The sequence below is a fragment of the Mustela putorius genome, unplaced genomic scaffold (genome assembly GCF_011764305.1).
Source record: "Mustela putorius furo isolate JIRA1106 unplaced genomic scaffold, ASM1176430v1.1 tig00003898_pilon_pilon_pilon, whole genome shotgun sequence".
NCBI classification, from domain to species: Eukaryota; Metazoa; Chordata; class Mammalia; order Carnivora; family Mustelidae; genus Mustela; species Mustela putorius.
In genome coordinates, this window is record NW_025422047.1 from 16,205,192 (window position 1) to 16,229,726 (window position 24,535).

A 24,535-nucleotide genomic window follows, 5' to 3' on the forward strand; every position below is an offset into this window, starting at 1 on the left:
ATAAACTGTGAGTCACAGTGCCTGACTCAGACTGCCTACCTTTTTCATACCAAGTGCTCCTCCAAAGTCATTCTTTCAGAGTTAAATCCACATCTTCAACATCCTGAAAAGTAGACTCCGTAAGCACATACATTAAGGCTCCAGGATGAGCTCTGATGAATTAGCCAATTTCTCAGTAGTCAATTAAGTCACACAGGATATTTTTTCAGGGACAAGTACAATTTATTTCTACAATGTATCTCATATCACAAGCTGAACCACAGAAGGTGCCTGTCAGTACCCTTCCTGGGGTCCTTTCATTCTGACCAGATGGCTGGGACCTTCTGTACCATGCTGGCTTAAGATACCATTTGTATCTTATCATGGGTCACGAACCTCTGTGAGAATCTGATAAAATGATGGGTTCTCTCTTAAGAAAAATGCACATACACATAAGCGCACAAATTCAGCATATAATTTTGAAGGGCTCAGCAATTGCCTGAAACACATTCTTGGATTCTGACTGAAACCCCTGGTCTAAACCATTGCCTGCAGAGGGCAACAGGGTAACTGGAGCCCACACTGAGAGCTACATTCAGGAAAGCTTGGGACACTGTAAAACTTGATGAGTTTTTTGAAGGCACTTTTCTTCAGCATCATCATCTCTTCTGGGAACCTAGAGAAGATTCTGGCCCTAGAGGAGCCACCATTCTTCATAGAGCCCTCCATGGGCAGCGGCTTCTGAACACTCACAGGCATGCTGTTGCAACTGAAGGAACGCACTGCCTTCTTCTTATTTTGTACGGACAAGTAATTGAACAGGAAGGAGGACAGCTTGTGCTTGGTGACATCTGGAGCCTCTTCGGAAAAGCAGTCATCATCAAGTGGGTCCAGGAGGGTTTCAAGATGGCAGCTGTCTTCCCTTTTCATAGGACTGGCTCCTACACGCTGAGGCTGCTTGATGATCTTCCTGGCCTGCGCTAGGTCAGAGCCCGCCCCATTGGAAGATTGAAGGGACGTTCCATTGGCCAAGGCTCTGGGGCCTGTGGTTTGGGGGATGAGGTTCCCAAGCTGAGGGCTAGGTTGGGAAGTACAGTGCTGACTCAGGACAAGAGTAGCAGCGTCTTGAATGAGATTCCAGTCTCTCAGGATGTCCTCTCTGGTGGTGAACTGGGATGTCACAGTGAAACGAATGATCAGTTTGTCCTGGACAGTGGCCGGGATGAGGAAGAGACGGCCAGCTTTAGCTATTTCCTTTAATACACTTTCTGTGAGACAATTAGGACCCTGTTTAAAGAATAAAGAGAAATGACATCTATGTCATGTCCCCCTTAGCACCCCCAGAAGCCCAGTATTTATAGATCCAAGAGGCTGAACAACCATCAACTAACATAATTATAAGCCATGGGATACGGCATTACTGGCATTACCTTTAGACGAAAAACCACCAGGCCAAGGTGCCTCTTGGCAGGAATTTCAAAGGAAGGGTCATTCCTGACCAGAGACTCAAAATATTTTGCCATTTCAGTGCCCTAAAATTGTAAATATAGAGAGAACTGAGATTAATAATCAGGAAAGGGACAATTCCACATAAAGTTTCACACTGCTAAATGGGTTTAAACGTGACACCTTTGAGCCACAGAGTTCTGAATGGTTTCTGCCTGATTTTCTCCATTTGATGTAGCTCATATTCCAAGCTGGGAAACCTCCTGTGAGCAATGTCCTATGGCTTGTCATCCTCAGATCCACCTCAGGAACTCATTTCTGAGGGCCCTCTTTCAGCTCAGCTCCAGAGCCAGAAGGCATGTGTTTTGCCATCAGTGAAATCTGGCCTCAGATCCTGGGCTTCACAGGTTTTTGACTGGTCAAGGTGGCAAGCGAGGGCCAAAGTCCAGCCCATTGTCTGCATTCCCAGCCAGGTCCTTTGTATAGGCTGGATCTGCCCAGAGGAAGAGATTCTTGTTTTCACAGTATGTAGAGGCACCATGTGGGTTCTCAACAGCCCTGTCCTTATCCTAAGCCTACGTCTCTCCCTTGCCTCTCAAACCTTTTCATACCTTCCCCATACCTCACACACTGTTTCATGACCCCTTCTTTTTTTTTTTTTTTTTTTTCCCATTCCACAAGGAATATATTTTTTATACATCCTCCCCACATACACCATAGAAAACTCTCAGGGCACCTTGGTGGCTCAGTCCGTTGAGCACCTGCCTTCAGCTCAGGTCATGATCTCAGGGTCCTGGGATCGAGCCCCACATCAGTTTCTCTGCTTAGCAGGGAAGACTGCTTCTCCCTCTCCCTCAGTGGTCTCTCTCTCTCTTAAATTAATAAAGAAAATATTTTAGGGGCACCTGGGTGGCTCAGTGGGTTAAAGTCTCTGCCTTCAGCTCATGATCCCAGAGTCTTGGGATCGAGTCCCACATCGGGCTCTCTGCTCAGCAGGAAGCCGGCTTCCTCCTCTCTCTCTGCCTACCTCTCTGCCTTCTTGTGCTCTCTGTCAAAAAATAAACAAAATCTTAAAAAAAGAAAAAAAACTTTTAAAAAAAAGGAAAAGAAAGAGGGAGTGAAGAAGGAAAGAAGGAAGGAGGGAAGCTCTCTGCACCAGTTTAACAAGCACAGAATTTCTCTTTGGGATGAGGGGGAAGTTCTGGAAATAGTAATGATGGTTGCACATGTTGGGAGCACACCTAATGTCACTGAATTGTACACTTAAAAATGATTAAAATGGGAGTTCCTGAGTGGCTCAGTGGGTTAAAGCCTCTGCCTTCAGGTCAGGTCATGATGCCAGGGCCCTGGGATCAAGCCCTACATCGGGCTCTCTGCTCAGCATGGAACCTGCTTCCTCCTCTCTCTGCCTGCCTCTCTGCCTACTTGTGATCTCTGTCTGTCAAATAAATAAATAAAATCTTTTTAAAAACAGTTAAAATTGTCATTTTTACCTTAGGGATATTTTCCCACAATAAAAAAAAATGTTTAACTTTGTACCATATTAATCCTTCATTGAAGTTTATGTCATTTTTTAATTTCCTTTTTCTTAAACCTAAGATTATTAACTAAACAAGGACACTTATCTTTTCTTTCATTTCTAAAAAGTTTCTATAAGCATCCAGAAGGATCTCAATAAAATATTTGCTAATTGCTCTCACCTGGTTCTCATTGAATCACCTGGTTCTCAGACTTGATACTCAATTTCAAGAGAACTCAAAAGATTTTAGCTAATCACACCACTTTTGTCCCAGTTTCTCAATTTCAGACATTACACAGTCAGTTATACAACGCATACACTTGGCATACAGACAGTCCATCATTGACTGCACTAGGTCAAGTTTAGTTTTTTCTTTTTTTTTTTTTTAAGATTTTATTTATTTATTTGACAGACAGAAATCACAAGCAGGCAGAGAGACAGGCAGAGAGAAGGGGGAGGAAGCAGGCTCCCCGCTGAGCAGAGAGCTCGATCCCAGGACCCTGAGACCATGACCCGAACCAAAGGTAGAGGCCTAACCCACTGAGCCATGCAGGCGCCCCCAAGTTTAGTTTTAATAGAAAAGTTGATAAAGCTGATATCAAGGGGCACCTGGGTGGCTCAGTCGGTTAAGCGTCTGCCTTCAGCTCAGGTCACGATCCCAGGGTTCTGGGATCAAGCCCCATGTTGGGCTCCCTGCTCTGCAAGGAGCCTGCTTCTCCCTCTCCTGCTCCCCCTTCTTTGCTTTCTCTCTCTCTCTCTGTCAAATAAATAACATGTTAAAAATAAATAAATAAATAAGGGGCACCTGGGTGGCTCAGTGGGTTAAAGCCTCTGCCTTCAGCTCAGGTCATGATCTCAGGATCCTGGGATCGAGCCCCGCATCGGGCTCTCTGCTCAGCAGTGAGCCTGCTTCCCCCCACACCCCTGCCTGCCTGCCTTTCTGCCTACTTGTGATCTCTGCCTGTCAAATAAATAAATATCTTTTAAAATTAATTAATTAATAAAATAAAGCTGATACCAAGCAGGATGTGGTCAGGTGGGCCCAGCTGTTACACCGGAAGAAAAAGCAGGAAGGATGTTGGAGGACCTCTCTTTCCTTGAGTACACTGGGGTCTTTTTTTTCTTTCTTTTTAGGTTTTGATCTATTCTCTTTAAGCATCTAATCTCAAAGACTTATCTTACCCTACATGGTCGCATACTTTCTTCTTTCTTTTCTTCCCCATGTTCATGCCACACTCTTGTTCTTCTGTCTTAACTTCTGCATTTTCTAAAAGGGGCTCAGGGAAAGGGACTTCCCCGAGGTACAAGGGGCAGAAGCCAGGTCTCCTGGTCACCAAGTATGGGCACTTTCCACCATGTTCTGCTTGCTCTCCCCCCTCCCAGCCTACAACGTAAGCTGGTTGTGACAAGGTAGACACAGGGGCCAGGGGAGAGGGGAAAAACTCAGCACCCCTGCCACCAGAAACCACCTTCACAGATGAAGAGGGCATGGCTACTACCCGTGCCCTGAACCAATCTAGGTCAAGGGCAGGCAGACTAGAGCTACAAGGCCAAATACAGCGCTTTCCTGGAACATAGCCATGCCTATTTATTTTTGTATTGTCTACCATGGCTTTTGTGCTACAGTGTAAGAATTGAATAGTTACAACAGAAACAGTATGGCCTGCAAAGCCAAAAACAGTTACTGTCTGTCTTTTACAGAAAAAGTTGGCCAATCCCAACTGTAGGTGGTAGAAAATGATGAATGATGATGATGATGATAATGAGAACAGTCATCTGTTACCATTAGAAGAAGGGGAAAAATGGAGGAGTGGGGAGGGGAAGAAAGAGGAAGAAGCAGAGGAAGGAGGAGGAGGAGGAAAGGAAAGAAAGAATCTTCATTGAGTACTTAAATGTGTATTAGGTCCCATACTAAGTAAGGTTTTTATATGTATCATCATGTAATCATCACCATTAAACTTTGATAGGTATTATCATTTTCCCATCTTATAAATCAGGAAGCCAAACACAGAAAGTTTAAGTAATTTGCCCAAGGTCACCAAATAGTAAAGGGTAGAACAGAAAAATCAACCCCAGTTTCCATTCTCCAAAGCATTACTGTACTACAGCTCTCTGTGAGATACACATCTCGGTTTTATATAACCTCCAAGAGCTCACGTAGTAGAAGATAACCCAAAATTGTGCAGAGAAAAGGACTTCCACTCTTGAGCGGTATAATTACCATCTCTGAACGCCACTTATAATATGGGGCTGGTCAGGGTGCCCATTCCAAGCATTGTTGTAAGAATCTGATGAAACAGTAGGAGGTGTTTTAAAAATTTAAGACACTATGCAAGTAATAATTATGATCTCAGTCAAGTTGAAAAAATAAAATTAATTCACAACAACTCTGTTTTGGTCTACCCCTTACTGCTATGGGACATTGGTAACCTGTGAGCTCCGTTTTAAAAGAGTGCTTAAGTAGGTGATTTTAGGAATGCCAAGGAAGCACAAGCCTTTAACAACATTTGGAGAACAGAAAGCAATCCAGAAGGGCAAAGCACAGGGGAAAGTACAGAGGCCGACTGAGCACACAGCTGTAACGGGTCAGTGAGAAGCCTGAGCTGAAATAGAGGCTCCTACCCAGGTCCCTGACAGCCAAGCCCAGAAGTGTGGGTCTAATGTCGGGAGTCGGGGAACTGATGGGAATTCAGAGATTTGACTTGCAAGAGGAGCATTAGGGGAGTTGGCCAGACCTACACCCTGGATATCCAGTCCTAAGTTGTAAGCGAAAGAGCTTTCCTGGTAACTTGTAACCTCCACTGTCTCATTTCCCAGCCACTACCTCCAGTCTCGAGTCTGAGGATCTAGAGAGAGGACGAAGTGCCTGATGTCCCGCACTACATGCCACGTGACAGCCACTCAATGATAAACACCCAGTGGCCAAACACCTGGATGTTTATTACGAATGTCAAATCACCAACCATAAACCAGCCATGCTTACTGCTTTGACCATTTCATTTGGTTTTGTGCTTATCTCATGAGGAAGAAATTCCCTAAAGGGAAGGTGGAAGGGAAAAGACAAACAGAGTAATAATGACAATGTCTTTGAACTTTCCCATGGCTTTTATCAGTGGCTTTGCCTTACTCATAGGCACTCAGAGAAACGAGTGAAAAATGCTACTAGGGGCCCCTGAATGGCTCAGTTGGTAAAGCAGCTGCCTTTGGCTCAGGTCATGATCCTGGAGTCCCAGGAATGAGTCCTGCATTGGGCTCCCTGCTCAGCCAGAGAGTCTGCTTCTCCCTCTGACCCTCCCCACCTCATGCTCTCTCTCTCTCCCTTTCTCTCTCATTCTCCCTTTCTCTTAAATAAATAAAATCTTTTTTTAAAAAAATGCTACTAGGGGCGCCTGGGTGGCTCAGTGGGTTAAAGTCTCTGCCTTCGGCTCAGGTCATGATCCCAGGGTCCTGGGATCGAGCCCCACATCGGGCTCTTCGCACAGCGGGGAGCCTGCTTCCTCCTCTCTCTCTGCCTGCTAATGATCTCTGTCTATCAGATAAATAAATAAAAATATTTTTTTAAAAAAATGCTCCTAGCCAAAATTCTTAGTCAAGTCCCACTTCTATCATGAAGAATACAACAGAGAGACGGTGCCTGTCTTACTCACTTCTGGGTTTTATTTCTAGCACAATGATTCTGTTGTTGTTGTTGATTTGGGTTAAAATAAATGATACCAAATAGATCTTCTGTAAATAGGCACCGATATGATGCAGAGAGGTTTGTTCCAGACTTGGTAGGTCTACATGTCCAAGCCAGAAGAGCCGTGTCTCAGACATAACCATAAGGGACACAAATTTTCAGGCTTTTGTGATAATCAGAGTAATTTATAGAAAGATATGTTCCTACCCCGAACACACAAGGTGCCCTTTGTTTTCTTTTCTTTCTCTCTCTGCAAAACAGGCTCTCAGGCCATCACTCCCCCGGTGCATGGTGACTAACAGAAGGAGTAATGAGACCCTCCCGCAGGGGAGCAGACAGCAGATAGCCCCCCACCCCCGGTGTCGTGTTCTTGCTCAGGATCCCTCTAGCTAACAAAGAAATGGCTACCCTGAATAATCAAGTCCCAGGAGCCCAAGAACAGGCCCAGACACCTGAGCCATACACCGCAGGTCCCCTGGGCAGAAGCCAGCTTTCCTCCCCACAAGGACACACAGCAAGACTACATACATGTCTGACGTGCGCTTGAAGATTCTTCACACCAAAGGACCGAATCACGAACCAGAGTTTGATAGAGCGAAACCGGCGGCTCAGGGGGATCTGCCAGTGCTAGAACAAAGGCACAAGGGCTGATTAATACAGGCAAGAGCCCTGCTCCCTTACACACTCCTTACCCTGCCTGTCCTGCCCTCCAGGGATAGACGGTGTCACCATGACTCTGGAAGTTGTTGCTAAGAAGAAGCCAAGACTAGTTACCCAAAGGATGTCCTGTCATGGGACCAAATCCTGGGGAAGGTGGCCAATATCTACCCTTGTCCAAGAGCATGGCAAGTGGAAACCAAGTCCATGACCCTGAACTAAGGAGAAGCCATTTTGCTTCAAAATGCTGCTTTCAACATTTCAACTCAGGCCAAAATTCAAGATGGGGCAATGTATTTTTCTTCTTGAAAAGAACCTAAGTTTCTCAAATTGCAGGGAATGAAGTTCTATTTCTATCACCCCCACCCCCCAAAATGTAAAGAACAGTGCTTAAGGGCTGGGACACTATAGCCCCACAGACATGGGTTTCTTCTCGGGCTCTGCCTGGGTGATGCCCACCCCACCCCCCAGTGGGGTGGTGATGCCACCCCACTGGCTCTTCGTGAGCCCGAGAATGAGCAGCACCTCCGATGGAAGTGGCTTGAAGGGAATCAATTGAGAAGAGCTTCGCCAGAAGTCATCAGCAAGCGGTAGCTATTTAGGTGATAAAAATGCAAGCTACAGATAGATCACAGCAGTCTTTCTACCTAGAGCCCCGATGATCATTATTTAATCTCACTGTCTGGTCACAACTTCTTCCTGAGACACTCCTGTGACATTCCTGTGCCCTCAGGAGCCATGACTCCAGCTTTCAGGTTTCAAATGAGCCTCCACATCCGGGCTCCTGTGAAACTAAAATTGACCCTTTGTTCCTGGTAACCAAATCAACAGAGCTTAAAGTTCAAGGCATGGACACCCTAGATTGAAACATTTTCAAAACAATTTTAAACTGGTTTCACACATCTCAAACAAACCAAAGGGTTTGGAAAACACTGACGGTTGCCCTGATGAGTAATGTGTTTTCTAGTGACCTCTTCTTCAAATGCCAGAAAGCTTTACCAAAATTTCTGTTGACTGAAAATAAATATTTGTCCCACTGATATTTATGTACTCATCCACAGGATTACCAAAACCTTGAAAATGTGCTCACCTTCACCCTTCACACTCACTTCCTGACCTGGGCAGGGGCACTCTCCCTTTGGGGACACTGCTCCATTGTGGATGGACAATGTTTCTCCTATGTCAAGTACTAAGCCTCTGTTTTCCAGCTTGGGGACTTGTGCTTACCAGCAGAGGGCATCAAAACCTGAGCACAGGACAAAATCCCTGGGACAGGGAAAGCAGTCAAAAACTCCATCCCTTATTAGAGGAACACTCTAGAATAACAAAACGTGGCTTCCCAAATGGTTACGGCTAACTGGCTACTTTATCTCACCAGCAAATTAAAATGAGAGGCAAAGACTATTTTATTTTTTATTTCTTCACACTCTATTCATATCCCCGGTTGTTCCTCTTGTCACTATTCCAAAATCAGTCCGTGCTGACCCAGCTAGATGATAGTCTCAGTTAGAGCAGGAAATTTGGACATAGAAAAGGTGATGTGGCGCTTCTTTAACTCAAGACATCCCCAAGCCTCCTCTGTGTCCTTCTGAGGTTTTGCAGCCACAGGCAAGACAATGCCCCCATCCACTAGTGGGAGCTTGATGTTAGAAAATGTAGCCCTGATTTTAGGTGGTGTCGGGCTCAGGGATGAAGTTCCTAAGCCTTCTCTCCCAGGATGCTGCTTATTTCTGGCTCATCTCAAACATGGCTGCTCTTCTGTTTAAAGTTACAGCCACCTGGGGAGAAAGAGCCTGGGTCAGAGCAGCAGTGAAGACTTTCAGGATCACAACAGATGAAGGCTTCCATTTTCTAGAAGTTTCTTTGAGACTTGGAAATGGAATCCAGAGATTTAGAGGTGAGGGAAGGAAATGCATAAATTCACACCTTCTGGAGAGGGACTATAAATAATAATGTTCCCCAGACCACTGTTAAGAAAGGTAGAATTCAATATTTTTTTTATAAAATGTTATCGAGAAGAGAAAGAACATCATAAAATCTCCAAACTGATGGGAACGAGCCACAGAAAGACCTTGGGACACTGGTGGGAACAAATAAGCAAACAAAAGGTAACAGGAGATCCAAAATGGGGGAAGGTAAGATAATGCTCTTAAGTGATGATGATCCAAATACACTTATAGGAGAATGAGTATCATTTCCCATTTCACACTCAAGAAAGAAACTTAGAATTATCCCTGAAGAGATCTGCCCCTTAGAATGCTGTGGAAATGTTTTTTAATTAAAAAATTGCTGAAAACCTACCAGACAGGGCAATGAAGATGAAAGAACCATTATTTGTCTGCTTTTATCAGCGTCTTGGGGGTCTGTAAGCTTACAGACCCACTCCAATCAAAAAAGGAAAATATGGCAATGTACATCATAGATGACATTGACAATTTCCTAGTGGGGGGGTGGCGTGGCAGGGAGGAATCTTGAGTGTGTTATTAGCTGACACCTGATTCCAAAGGGCATTTAAAAAGTGACAGCATCAATTGCAAAGTGTACGGTAGCAAGCATTTTCCTCACTAAAAAATTCTCCTCCTTGAAAAAAGAAGCTTGTATTTGCTGATCAAAATGGACTTGAGAGATCTGCCATGAAAAGCCCAAGCTTTTCCTCTGGGGGCCCCTTCCCCTCATGAACCTCACCTCTAAAGGTAACCAGAGTCAACCACTTGTGAATAAAGGAAATCTTGATCCCTTTTGAAAAATAAAGAAGAAGAAGAAGAAGCAGACTCAGAAATGTAAAGGAAGTCTGAGCTGGTCTGAGGGAGAATAAGCAATGCAATCAAGAGACGACAGAGCTATTATTTTAGGACTAAAAGGCCAAGACAGTTCAATTGTCCAAGGAGACAAGACAGAATCTTCTCTTTACAGACTGAATCACGGACCTCAGGCACGGTTCTCTCTGCCTCACTGCTTTAATTCATTTAACCTCATGACAAGCCTTAGAACCCAATATTAGTATCATCATCCTCATTTTACAGATGAGGGACCAAGACAGAGAGGCTAAGTCCTTAGACCAAGGTCACAGAGGTTAGTAAATTGAGGAACAACAGGCCAGCTGGCTTAAGGACCTCAAAGCGTAACCATTCTCCAGTGAAATCTCTGCAGCTTCAAAGAAGAATTTTTAGCAATACTACCCCTACCATTAATTGAGTAACTGCCACATTCCTAGGACGGTGTTAAGTGATTTAAGTGTATGTTCCCATTTCACCCTCACAGCCTCCCTGTGCCCATCTTACAGATGAGGAAGCCACAGCTCAGAGAGGGCAGCTGAGTTTCCCAAAGGCCCACAGCTGGGGTAGCATTTCAAACCAAGCTCACCTACTCTGCTCTGCTGCCTCCCCTTGGCCACAGATATAACTTGTTCACATCTCTGTCTCCTCTACAACTAAAGGAAAGGTTCCTCTTCAAACTGAGGGGTAAATCTCAAGAATCCATTTCCCCAGGAGCTAGTACAGGCTGAGAATGTGGGCAGATTCAAGAGACGGATGTGCAGCTAGCTGAGAAGGCCACGACTGGTTGGAGAAGCTCAGGAAGGGTGCCTGTGCCCCACCACCTCCCGTGGAGCCTCGCACCATGACGCAATGCCCTGGGGACAAAACATGAAGGAGATTCAAGCAAGGAGCCTCCTTCCCTACCCACAGAGATTCTCTGCCCTACCCTGCTGCTGGGCAGTAAGCAGAGCAGATTATTCAAGCTGGAGACAGAAGGGAATGGACCCACTCGTGGTAGAAGAGGCATCTTTGGGGAGTAAGGAATGCCACGCATATTCAGGAAATGGCCATACTGCCTCAGAGGTTGGTCTCATTTTCTAGGCTTTTTAACAGTCTTCTGGGTTTCATTCTATATGCTTAGAAACTGAAGGCAAACAGCAACATATTATGGGATGGGCTCACAATATGCCAGTTTCGGACAGAAGCCAACATGAAGGAGACCTTCTGGGGTCAGGTGCAGTCCATCCCAGAGGCCGCTTCTGGCCACTCACCATGAAGTCAGTGGCCATGCCTGAGTTGGCATGCCTGAGGTAGATGGGGTTCACGCTGAAGGTCTGCTGCAGCTTGTACTTGTCCTTGACCCTGTGGGTTACCAAGCAGGCATTAGTGGCTGAGGCCTCTCCAGAGGGAGCAAAGCTTTCCCAAGGGTTGGAAGCTTGGCTGCCACACTCACCAGAAGCCAGTGCAGTCAAAATGCACCATCATCCACTTGGAAGGATTAAAGGTGAAGGAATCGGCATACTCGATACCCTTCAGAAACCCCCGGAACTCAGGGCACAGGAAGGCAGTGCCTGCGTAGGCAGCATCGATGTGGAGCCACAGTCCCTCACTGGCACCTGAGGAGGCAAAGGTCGCCTGGCTGGGAGGCAGGACTGGGGGTGAGGGCTTGCCACCAGCCAGCTCAAAGTCATCTTGCTCCTGGTATAGTGGCTGGCGGGCTTCAAGAGAAGAGAAGAAAGGCTGGCCCGCTCCAGCTGGAGAAGCTGGCAAGGCATGGGGAGATGAGGGTGGGGGCAAGGGTGGGGGCCTCCTAAGGGAAAATCCATGGAGCCACAACTGGCCTGTTGCTCTCACTGGCCAGAGGGTCAGCACTCCCTGGGCATCAACCTAGAAGTTCCTGGCACAGAAAGCAACTCCCTACTGGCCCGGAGGGCAGGGTTAAGGCATCTGACACAAACGTTCCAGCGGGGATATCTCTTTCTCTTAGAGGGTTTCTTGCTTGGGGATTTTATGCAATCCCAAATGGGATTTCTTCTCCACCTCTATCTTCCCCCATGGTTTCCCCCACCCTACCATTTTCCTTTCCTTAGCCTAGAATAGCAAATGTTCCATGGTGTCTCCTTCACCCTGTGTTTCGCATATGGCCTACTCTAGGTTTGGACGTACACGTGAGAGGGCAAGAGAACCTGAGACTCTCCCACTGTTGCTTCCTTGAGAGGATGCAAAGCAAGGGCTGGGGGGATTTCTAACCCCCTGGTCCACTGCTGGGAAAAGCAGGGCTCTGGCTGCCTTGTGACAGGTGGCTTCTGGGACTCTTCTTCAGCTCTCTGCACTGACCCAAGAGGGGGAAGATAATGCCACGGAGCTAGTTTCAGGTTCTTGCTCTAAGGGAACATTCTAAAGTTCATGACTTATCTTCCTAGCCAGACAGGGCAGACACTTACAGATGGGGCCCAGCTCTGACAGGCAGTCAAATGCACAGACCCCAGTGGTCCCCAGTGTTGCACACACCTGAAGAAAAATCAAGGAAGTTAATGGTTAATGTGGGAAGGTGGGCTCATGTGACACAGTTGGCCTGGAAAAAAAAAAGACTGAACCATAGTATTATCGATCCTACCCATCCCACTGGAACAGCATGTATTTCACATTACACTTTACCATGACCTACAGTAAGAAATACAATTTATAGAACAATCTAGTACAAATGTGCATTTGAAGGAAAGTTCCACCAAACCAGACTACTCTGGTTATAGGAATGCGCTCTGATAGTTTCTGTTCTTATTTGTTTCTTGTACAGATTATGACCCACAAAATTTATTTCTTAACACACCAACAAGTAGCAACTCATAACTTATAAAATGTTGTCCTTTTTTTTTTTTTTTTTTGCTTTTTTTTTTTTTTCAGCATGTTACTTGCCTAAATTCTGCCCAAATTCCTTCCTCGCCCCCAGGTCCTATCATTCTAAGCTAAGAACTCGTTTTAACTTACAAAAACAGGCACCAAGCCCCGCTCCTTGTCTTCCTTAATGGCTTTCTGAAGAGCTTCCCCTCGGAGTGAGAAGTTGTCGTCCACAGGCAGAAACTTCATCTTCACCAGGGAAATCAAACCAGCTTTCTCCACTGAGGAGTGAGCCTAGAAGGACCATGGAAACCTGTTAGCCAAGTCCCCCCGGGGTTGCGCACCCCCCCCCCCAGGAACTGCTGAAGCCAGACTAGGAGAATCAAAATAACATTTGCTATGTGTCCTAGAGAGGACTTCTGAGGCCTGTGCCGCCCTGAGCTCCAGCCTACTGGTGTCTAGAAAAAAATTACTCAAGAACTATGACTCCAGAAGCCAAGCGCCAACTTCAGGATTTGGCCTGTATCGGGCAACTCACCTGGTCAGAGGCATAGGCAATGAGCCGGGCGTTCAGGGAGGACTCGTCTGTCCCGGGTTCAGATGCTTTCATTTCCAGGATTTTGTCCTTCCTCGCTGCCAGCAAGGCAATCAAGGTAGACTCACTCACTGTGCTCTGTAGAGGAAGAAGGATTATCGGGGGCAGCCTCTTCCTCTGGTGCCCGGGCATATTCCCCTGGCTCCTGCCTGAAGGGCTGTTGTTTCTCCCGACTCACAGACCTGTCCCACATTCTCCATTCACTGCACCCTGTGCCTCTCCTCCAACTGACCAGGGAAGTGATGAAAGCAAATTTGCACCTAATACCAACACCTTTATTTAGAGAGGCCACAGAAACCAAAAAGAGAATGTTCAGCCTCTGCTAGATAGGAATTTGCCTATAGATATGTTTGCTCCCCATGTAAACTTGCTAAAAAATAAAGAGCCTTTAATTTATTCATTTTAGGCATGGAACTAGAGCTTGTTTCTAAAGGGACATTCCTGAGAGAGGGGGTCCTGGTTTAATCTGAGAGGCTGGTCACTCTGGCCTTGGCTCTGTTGCCGATGGGTCCTGTGATCTCGGGCTAACACTGCCCCTCTGGGAGACTCTTTTCCGCTTGCCTCCCAGAGTGGGAGTACTGATTATCCAAATGAAGGCTGGATAGGATTTTGTTCTGGCCATGTCTGTGGGCAGCCTGTGGGCCCCTCAGCAACCTCATAGAATTCTTACAGGTTTCTCAACATTCATTCACTTGGTCTTTGGTGTCTTTTCTTCTTGAACTCTTCCCCAGCTATAGCTCCCTGCTAAAAAGACCTAGCAGAGGGTGTTAAGCAGAAGAGTAGTAAGAATAACAATGCTACCTTCCATCTACTTAGCTATCCAGGGTCTACAAAACGTTCTGTCATCCCACTGGCTCCTCAATAAACCACTCTAGGGTGCTTGTGATTCCCACCTACAGACAAGGACAGCAACGCTCAGAGATGTTACAGGACTGAACCAAGTTCACAGGGCTGATGATACAGGAGGAAACGTCCCTTGGATGTAGATGAGTGTGTGTTTAAATCCTTTCTTTCACTTACCAGCCGGCCAACTGAGGCAGGCTTTCAACCTCCCTGAGCTCCAGGGCTCTTATCTCAAAGATTGGTGATGATACTGTTTACCTACAGAGTCCTTGAGATAATTAAATGAAAAGCAAAGTCACGTACAGCAGACATTTAGCATGTCCCCCAGATACACTGTCTGCAGTTGTAACTATCTCCACACAACCCAGAAGGTCCACAGCATGCAGCAATTTTCCTTAGTCTTGTTGCAAGACTGCAGAGAAAGAGCAAGTCACTGAGCTAGCAATGAGTACAGCAAACTGTCCAGGTCTCATCCCAGAGCAGCATGGCTATTTTTATTTTAAAGAAGGTCTCACTTAGGGACATCCGGGTGGCTCAGTCAGTTAAGTGTCTGCCTTCAGCTCAGGTCATGATCCCAGAGTCCCAGAGCCTGCTTCTCCCTTTCTAACTTCCCCTGCTTGTGTGCGCTCTCTCTCTCTCTCTCTCTCTGTCAAATAAATAAATAAAATCTTTAAAAGAAGAAGGAGGAGGAGGAGGAGGGGGAAGAGGAGTAAGGGGAGGAGGGGGAGAAGAAAAGGAGGAAGAGGAGGAAGAAAAAGGGCTCATTGAACGTTCATATCCACTCTCTGAGGAAAATATTGTTGCTATATTATTTATTATTATCTCTATCTTATAGTTTATAAAACCAGGAAAATTGTGTATTAGAGTAGAAGTCAAGAATTGTTGGGCCCTCAAAGGTCTCACAACCAAGCCCTCATAAATGTAGAGGGCTTCTAGATGCAGAAGTACCCAGCAGTATGCACAGTCTATGCGAGACACCCAGCAAGCTAGACCATATGGGTGGCTCTTAACAAGACAAGAAATCTTTGAGGAACTCTCATTTGACAGATACCCAAATGATAGGGCTGTAGGATAAGGTAAATCAATTTATGGGGCTCATTTTTCTCACTGCCCAGGGTCTCCTGGACCCAGGAGGGAGGGCAGGAAGTCTCTACTTGCCTTCTCTTTCCCTTTCCCCAAAAGGTGTTAAATGAGACAAGGAAGGGGAGGGGTCGGGTGAGAAACGAAGACACCTGAATCCAGCAATACTGGAAATGTGATCATGGGTGGACTTGTGAATCTTTTTTGAAGAAAAAAGGGAAAAAGGAAGAGTGGAGGTGGCAGCCTCCGTGAGAGTGGTGACCGCGGAGGTGGCGGTGGCTCTGATAGCGGACTGGGCAATTGTGGAGGCCATCAGGATAATGACGACGGTTAAGGGCAAGGGGATGATGGCAGTGATAGTGGTGGAGGGGATGACGTGGGGGGACCTCTGTGGAAAACAAGAGAAGGCCCTCTGCGGGGTTCAGCTTATCATTCACCCGTCTGCCCCCCAAGCTAGGAGGAGCTCTGCCAAGGTAGGCACCTGTAAGACGCCTCCTCCCTGGCTGCCGGGGTGGTGGTGCAGAAAGTGCTCCGGGAGTCCCAGCATTTTCGCCAGCCAGTCCATGACGTTCATCTCCAGCTCCGTGCATGCAGGGCTGGAGGCCTGCGAGACAGAAAGCAGCTTCATCCAGGAAGTCCCTGGACACCAAGATTGCACCCCTCCCCCTGCCCCATCAGCCCCAGAAACGCATGTCTCTGCCCTGGCCCTCCCTGGTCCCCATGCTATCAGTGGGAACCTGACCTATCTTCCCCCTGGACAAGGGCTCAGTGTCAGGCCCTATGCCCCATTCTCACCCCATCCTCTGCCAAACTGTAGGGGCGAAAGACATAGGGCTTTGGATCGCTGCCCCTCCTCAACCAGCAGGAGTCTTTCCTAACTCCCACTGTTCTATGGAGAAACAGCCCTAGAAATGATGGCTTGCATTTGGCTTCCCTAGTCCCTAAAATACCCAGCTGAGCATCCTGAAAGCCAAGGGCAAGCTTTAGGACTAAGAAAGAAAGCACTCCTTCCTGGAAAAGATAGCAGCTCCCCTCAGCCTCCGCTCCCAGCTGTTCCTTCCCCTGACACACCCTATAACAGGTCAGGCTTAAAATATAAATCTGTTCTTGGAGGCTTCTGGCGCAATTTAAAGCCGCTCGGCCCTTAGGGAATTATTAAGGGGAGCCTGAGGATAGATCCCTAAACCTTCACAGACAAGAGCACAGAGGAAGTTGTACCCACAGGCGCCAAAGTGCCTACTGAGGATCACAAACTGTGGCAATAACCAGATCTCAGTCCAAATGTCATCTCTGTCTCTGTGCACTGTGTGATCCTGGGGAGGTGAAGTTATCCAAGCCTCAATTTCTTTATCTACAAAAAAAATGGACCACTACTCATGATGCCCTAGGGTTAGAGGATAAGATGAGATAGTTTCTACAAAGTTCAAAGAATGTAGCCATTGTTCATATTTAACTTAGAACCCCCATTCAGAGATCAGGGCAAGTTATGCCTGCCCCAGCATGTCACTTTCTGCTACATGTCCAGCGGCCACCAGTTAACAGCTACGGCCATGGTTACTCACCCAGGTGAATCCCAAGCAGTTGATGGCATCGGCCAGCATGTCCCCCAGCAGCGATGGCCAAGAGGTGAGGGCTGGGTAGTAGGCGTGCATGTGGGGACTTTGCCAGTGTACCACCTGGAGGGACAGCATGTCCATGTGTGGCACCAGGAGGCATGTCTGGGAGGCTTCCCTCTACCAGAGACCCTCCCTGGTCACTCTAGAGATGGGCTGACACTTGTAAGACAGTCAAGTAAATGACACAACTCCATAAAAATACAACATATTCATGGTGTTCTTGCCACCCACCCCCATTTCTCATCTTCTATGCTATTTCATCAGTGGAGCCTATGTACATATGCCAAGACCAGAAGGGAATATGCAAAATGAAAATCAGTATAGTAATTAGGGCTGTGGATTTTTGAAGAGTGCTCACATTAGTTTCCACTGCTTATCCCCCATGCCATCCCTGCCCAGCAATAAAAGGAAGAGGAGACTATGAGCTCCAGAAGAAGAAGTTGCTTGTCCTAACCAGTTTCTTGCAAAAAGTGTCCTTTGTTTTGTGGATCTCCAAGCTCTCTGGGCACACAGCTCCTGCGGGGAGTCAGTGTGAACGGATTCAAAGCTGTCTTCCACTTCCCAGTGAAGTTGGGGAAAGGAGAGAAAAGGGCAGGGAACTGCCGGCTCACAGGCCTGGGACCCCTACCTCCAAGTTAAGCCCGAGGCCCACAGTCAGACTGAAGAGCCAGGTGAAAGCAGAAGCTAGATGGACAGAGAGGGCCCTACCATAATGGGCTCATTGGCCTCATTAATTATCTAATCTGGCTTCATCTCCCTGTTGATGAAGATGCCCTGCTCACTTCTGAATTCATGCTTTTGAGCAATGCTGTGTCTCCTGACAAGTAGGCATGTCCCATACTGATAGGACCTTCCAAAACCTGCTAATTCCTAGAAAGCTACAAAATACTCATTTCCTCCACAAACCCTTTCCCAGTTCCCCAGCTCCTCTGAAACTTTCTCTGAACCCATGGAACCCTGTCATTCTAGATGTCTAATCCTACTGAGAACTCATTAGTCAACATCTTTGTGTATCAATATTTAGTGTGCAGAAATTCTTGTAATCCCTCATTGGCAAGGACAGTGTCCTAGAAAGTGTGTGTGGTAGAAGGAGCATAATATTCAAGTCCAAGGACACAGGTTCCAGTCCTACCTTTGTCCCTAACCAGCTGTGAGACTTTGTAGGTTTATCGTGAAGCTAAGGAACTTAAGCTCCAAGGTCCCATGTTTGTATGGGTCTTTTTGAGAAAGATACTTAATTTTATTTTCTTACAAGGGATCTCAAAATGTATATATGATGCAGATCCCATTAAAAACAGGATACTCCTCTGCACCTTTCTTAATTTTAGTTTCCCATCATAAAATAAATCCAGGAAAATAAATGTTTCCTGGGGTTGTCATGTGGACTGGTCTGGGGGGAGATTTGCAAAATGTAAAGCACTAACGTAAATGGTGAGTTAATCACATGGTGATAGACTCATCATATAATCTGACTTGACTCTTAGATAATCAGACCTCTTCCTCCGATTTTCGCTAGGCGAAATGTGTGGAAGGTAAGGACGGTATCTTCCATTTTCCCATACTTCATCTTATTTAATTCTCACAGTACCCATGAGATAAGTTCCCCCATTACCCCCATTTCACAGATGAGAATCAGGGCCAGCTAGTGCGAAGCAGCATCCCCATGATCACAAACACCTCACAGGGACAGATGACAGTGCCAAGGCAGAAACCCAGGGCTGTCTGCCCCCAGGACCCAAGCAAGAAGACATCCTGCCTTCTCTCCCTGTGCTGCTCTCTCTCCCCCATGAATTGCAGAGGAGGTTTTTCTAACCAGAGTCAGAATTAAAGCAGAAGGGAAGTTCATCTCTTTGTGTCTAGGAGATGGCAGGGAGGGAAAAGCCAGTCCAGTCTTCAATGAGGTGCTGGTCAACATGAGAAAGCAAAGGGCCAACCGAGTTCAGGCCATCTCTCAGAGGCGTTGGAAGACTGGGCCCTCTTTATCGGTGTCCCTAGTGACAGTATTTTGGAAACCCCAAAGAAGGGCTTCCATCCCCTAACCCTATCAAGAGACAATTATCTGTTCTTACAAGATAAATATGATAAGATAAGCCAGAGGAACCCTTATCAAGAACAGACAGAACTCTCCTTCCAGAAATGAGCCTCTCTGGCCACACCCCCAGCAACTGCGGGAATTGCAATCAATGAATCAGCTCATTTCTGCCTCCTCTGACAGTTGCTCTCAGCCTCACTACCAAATTACAGTTGGTCCCTCAACAGATTATATTTTACAGAATGAAATCCATGAGATAATCTTATCGGGGCACTAGCCTCCTGGGTAAAGCTTTACGATATGGAAATTTTCAAAAGATGCTTGTGAAATAGACTGAGTGGTCAGAGAGAGGTGAGTAATGGGCTTTATTCAAACTTGCCAACCAATACGGCTGCACAAAGCTTGGATAACTTGTCATCCCTGCCTCCGGGCATATTTCTGTCCCATCTGAAGCTTTGAGGGGATGATGGAAGCAAATCCCAACTCAGTCCTGGGAGGTCTCTGAACACATACGGTTCGGGACACCATTGCCCCAAGCAGACAGAGTGAAGGGAACAGCCTGTGTGTTGGGGTCCCACTGAAGGGCGGCGCCTGGGTGCACAGGGTCAGGCTAGAGCACTCAGTCGGGGCAGATGATCAGTGTAGGAGAAGGAGCCTATGGAATGAGACTGGCTCAGGGCTAAAATCTTGGATCCACCAGACTATAAATTCTGTAACTTTGAGAAAACAATTAACATCCTGGAGGCTCAGGTTCCTCATTTGTGAAACAGGGAGTGTAGGATCACTATAGGATAGAACAAGCCAGTCTGCAACGTGGCTTGTCCAGGGCCCGGCATGTGACACGGCGCTCAGTAAAAGGCAGCCCTTCTGAGGGAGGAGGGCTGGTGTTCTCACTTTTAGCATGAACACCTTGGCACAGCTCGTTGCCCCTGGTGGCCAGGGACAGCATCCCAGCCCACAGAGGCCACAGCGCAAGCAACAGCTGGTCTCTGTCTGCTCCCTGGTCCCCGCCAGTGCTGTTACCAGGCCGGACTCCTTGTCACGGGGAGTACAGATGATTCAGGGAAAGCTCCTTTCTACTCTTGAAAAGCAGCTCAAGCGTGAGACCTCCCCTTGGTGGGGAAGGACACCGTTCCCACCTCCAGGAGGAGAGAGCAGGGGGTGACAGGTCTCACTCGGCTCCCTGGGCCTCTCTAGGTGACAAGCAGGTACCCTCAGGGAGGGTGTAGTCTCGGCCTCCTTCCCGCCCTGCAGCCAGTCTCCGCGGTTCGGTGGGACTTCAGGGACTGTCTCCAGCCTCCTCTCTCTGCCTTGCTCTCCACATTGGCCTTTCCCCTCAGGCCCAATTTTCACTCTTACCTCATCCCATTCGATTTCCATGCATCCGTCAGACGAGACCCTGAGGTGAAGGGCTAACGCCCTCCGGCCTCCCATCCAGCCCCACAGGGCAGCCCTGGCCTCAGAAACCTAAGTTCAAAGCCCTGGCCCTCCACATGCTCACACAACAGGCTGGCACACTGGTGCCCAAGTGGCAGTCTGACCCACGACGGGCCTCTCTTCAGGCCTACTGCCCGCCCTCCACTGCCCCAAAACCCAGAATTGCCCTTGTGGGGACTGTATCTCACCCCAGGCATGATGATTCGCTCGATGTCCCCAAAGATACTGTCCCAGCTGTCAGGCTCTTCGGGCGCACTCTCAGGCAGCTGGGCTCGCAGGTAACCAGGCCGGACGTCCGGAGTCACACGCCGCTCTCGCACGGTGCTCAGGTACTGACAGATGTAATCCACCATCTGTTTTCCTACAAGAGAGGAGGAGACAGCCGCCTCATGTCCCCCCACTGGGCCTAGCCAATCCCTGTCCCACCCCCTCGGGTCAGGAACAAGAGACCTGGTGAAGAAGGAGGTGGATTCGTGGACTGATGGGGAGAAGTCCTGATCCCTAGCACCAGTCGTGTCTTCAGAATTTAAAAATAAGTGAAGGTGGCGGTGCTCAGTCAGTAGAGCATGTGACTTTTGATCTCAAGGTTGTGGGTTCTCATCCAGCGTTTGTTGGGGGTAGAGATTACTTAAAATAAAAAATGGGTGGGGGGTTGCCAGTTAGGCTACAAGCTTTTGGTTTCAGCTCAGGTTATGATCTGAGGGTCATGGGACTGAGCCCTGCATCAGACTCCAATCAGTCGGCTTGGGATCTCTCCCTCTCCATGCTACCCACCTCCCCAACTCCCTCTCTCTCAAATAAATAATCTTTTTTTTTAAATGAATGAAAAAATAAGTGAGGGCATGAATGACTGAGGGGGTGGAGTGTGTGAGTGAACAAATGAACCAGAGAGAAAATCATGAACTATAAAACTCAAGCACTAAAGTAAAATACTTATTTTTCCTCCCCTTTCCCTTATCCATATCAACTTTGACTCTCTCTCCTACCTTTCTTTTCTTCTCCATAACAGAACATCTCATTAATTCTCTACCTTACAGGTTTAGTAGAAGCTCTGTAGCTCTTTCTGTCCAAAAACTGTTACACACACACACACACACACACACACACACTATACTCTTCGTTAGCACAGAAGTTAAGCTCCCCTGCCAGGTTCTGACACAAGCTGAAAAATCTACTTGTTCACTATTCCCGCTGGACCAATAGTTTCGCACTTTTCGACCCCATGGACTTCTTTGAAAATCTGATGAAAACTATGGGCTTGCACGCGCGCACACACACACACACAGTGTATAATTTCAGAGGTTCATGAAATCCCTAAAGCACAACATAGACCCGGACCAGGAACCCTGCACTAGCCTGAAGTTCTGGGGAAATGCAATGTCTTTTTGTTTATTTGTGTCCAGTATTAAATTCCTGCTAGTTGGCATATATTGTATTATTCGTTTGGGGAGTATGCAAGACCAGGTCTTAATAACTCAGTTTCCCTCACTCTCTTTGCACCAATACCTCAATGCTTAGGACATTTCTTAGATGCTTAAAAAAAAAAAAAAAAGAATGAACAAATACATAAGGAAGAAAAAGAGCCAATCCAAATACTCTGAACCGCCTCTAAATTATTTACTTTTTTTCCCTCCCCTTTCATTTCTTCAGGACGGGGCTTCAGTCTTCAGACAGAGTGCCTATGTCTCTCCCTCCCTCCAAGTCCCTCTGTCTCTCTTTCTCTCTGTTTCTCTCCCTTTCTGCATCTGTGTGTTCATCTCTCTCTCTCCCTGCCTCTCTCAGTATCTGTAATTGCTTCTTAGGATCCTTTAGGCTTTTCTTTCCCTGCAAAAAAATAAAATAAGATAAAACAGAGAGAAGAAGGAACCTGATTTCTTGCCTCTACACCAGCTCACATAAGATTCTCATGAGCAGGACCAAACTCAGAAATAAACTGGGAAAGGAACAAAGGGAGATTTGAACACCCTTCCCTCTCCTCCAATCCTCCCACAGCCACTGCCTCTCACAACTGCAGTAGCACCCCAGCAGGGCTCTACAAAACCGGACCTGCCCATCACTGGTCCAGGAGCAACAGGAAATGTAATTGTGCTGGACACAGAGGCTGGATGTCCGCGGGAACCTGCTTGTGGCTCTTGGGAAACCCGGGGAATAAGCGAGTGCCGGCTTGAATGCAAAGGCTGCTAGCTACTTAGTGAGTGAGGTGCGGATGGAGGAGAGAGGAAAAGCTGGACCTAACATGCAACAATACCTTAAGACAAAGAAATTTCAGGCAACATAACTTATCCCTGGGGGGAAGGATATAAAAAGTCCCAGAAAGAAAAATTAGAAGCTACTACCTCCTGCCTGCTTAAGGAGCGATGCCGGGAAAACAGGCTAACCATTTAGATTCTCGCATTCCTCAAGGCTTGCGATATAATAGCTGCTCACTAAATATTTATGAAATGAAGGACTAAGTGAAAGAAGAGCACTGACAGATTCACACATAGAGACATGAATATACAGAAAAGATTTTTGCAGTGACTACAGAACACTTGGAGAAATTTTTTCTGCTTCAGAACGTGAATAATCCCCTTTCCCTAGTCAGTGGATCAGGAATCCAAATCCTCTCTTTGTGAGAAAGGGGACAGGACAGCTGAAACTTGGGAGAGTGGGAGAAGGACAGGGAGAGGGCGGATGAAAGAGAGGTTGAGAAAGTTTTCAATTCTGGGCTCCCGCAGTCCTTCCTCAGGAAAAATTTTGTGGAAACCAACTCTCAGAGGGCAATTCTACTGCTCCAGTCAAACGACAGCCCCCCACCCCCAAAGCTAAGGGCAGACCACCAGCCCTGTTCCTAGAGAACAACAGGGGTGCCCTCCTCACCTCGCTCTCTGTACTCCTCGGGCTCCATCATCTCTCTGGGGCTGCGGCAGCGGCTGCGTTGCCTTCTCACAGACGGACTCGGAGGAGGTGGAGGACGTACTCCTGGGCAGCCAGTGTGGGACCTTTATTTAAAAGGTTCCCCCTCCTTCCACTTTAGCCCCACCCTTCAAAGGCCCTTCCTCTAGGCTTCATGAACCCCACCCCTTTTTTCCCCAATTCTGATCAAGAGATCCAGGATAAAAGGCCCTTCTAAATTAAACAGTGCGCTTAGCAACCCAAACCTCCAGGCAGCCTTTCCACCCCTGACCTCAGACCACAGAACCCACCCCTCACCCCCGCCACCCCGCCTTGGACAGAGCTCAGGCTCCGTAGCCAAGAACAAAGCCAAGGGTATGCAGAATAAGTGGCCGGAATGATGGGTATTATGCCTGCTATTCCTTCTCTCTCGGCAGCAGGGAGGGAGGGAGGGACGGAGGGACAGGCACTTAGAGAGCCGCTGCCCTGCTGGCCACACGGTGCTCAGGGACACGCAGATGCTATCAGGTAACACAGTGAATTTTCTGAATTACCACAAAACAACTTACTGTTGTAGAGAGATGAGAAAACACAGATAAGCAAAAAGAATAAAAATGGAAACATCATCCAGACTTCATTGTTTTTAGCATTTGAAAGGATGAGTGTGTGTGTGTGTGTGTGTGTGTGAGAGAGAGAGAGAGAGAGAGAGAGAGAATGGGGCATGCAGACACTACTGTGAAGAGGACAACATGACTCCTGGAGCCTCCTTCTGAGGAGAAAGGGGTCATCAAATGCATGCTCTGGTTTCTCTTCAGATGGCATAAATCTCTTGCCTTTTACAAAATATTTTCATGGAGACAGAAAAAGTAAAAAGTGATCAATTGCCGGGGACCTGGGGGATCAGTCGGTGAAGCTATGGACTCTTGGTTTGGGCTTAGGTCATGATCTCAGGGTTGAGAGATGGAGCCGCATGCCAGGCTCTGGGTTTACGGGGGAGTCGGCTGGAGAGAATCTCTCTCCCTCTCCCTCTGTCCCCCTCCTTGTGCTCCCTCTCTCTCTCTCTGAGATAAAGAAATCTTTTTTTTTTTTTAAGTGATTAAATGCTTTCAAATTGCCAAATAGAATAGAAGTTTTGGTTTCTAATCTTCATCTTTCTTATCCTCTTGATGGTATTGGACATCAAT

The 24,535-nt window shown here is 47.1% G+C and overlaps 1 protein-coding gene across 1 annotated transcript; it reads right to left on the reverse strand.

Moving 5' to 3' along the window:
- Window positions 1–200: 200 nt before the first annotated feature.
- HDC (histidine decarboxylase) lies at window positions 201–23,565 on the reverse strand. The gene is made up of 12 exons (XM_004755454.3): window positions 23,337–23,565; window positions 20,666–20,838; window positions 16,955–17,068; window positions 15,874–15,996; window positions 13,413–13,547; window positions 13,025–13,168; window positions 12,481–12,547; window positions 11,490–11,652; window positions 11,308–11,398; window positions 7,152–7,250; window positions 1,410–1,511; window positions 201–1,266 (listed from the first exon to the last, which is right to left on the reverse strand). The coding sequence occupies exons 1-12, from the start codon at window positions 23,365–23,367 to the stop codon at window positions 517–519; spliced, it is 1,992 nt and encodes a 663-aa protein (XP_004755511.1). The 5' UTR covers window positions 23,368–23,565; the 3' UTR covers window positions 201–516.
- Window positions 23,566–24,535: the final 970 nt, after the last annotated feature.

What these genes read in the sequence shown, in the direction of transcription:
- HDC (XM_004755454.3), bottom strand. Translation starts at nt 23,367, where the DNA reads ATGATGGAGCCCGAGGAGTACAGAGAGCGAG. An exon ending in GTCAGAGCTGGGCCCCATCT is followed by an intron (nt 11,653 to 12,480) that starts GTAAGTGTCTGC and finishes TTGCCTCCTCAG; the next exon opens with GTGCCAGTGAGGGACTGTGG. An exon ending in TGGTGGTTTTTCGTCTAAAG is followed by an intron (nt 1,267 to 1,409) that starts GTAATGCCAGTA and finishes TTCTTTAAACAG; the next exon opens with GGTCCTAATTGTCTCACAGA.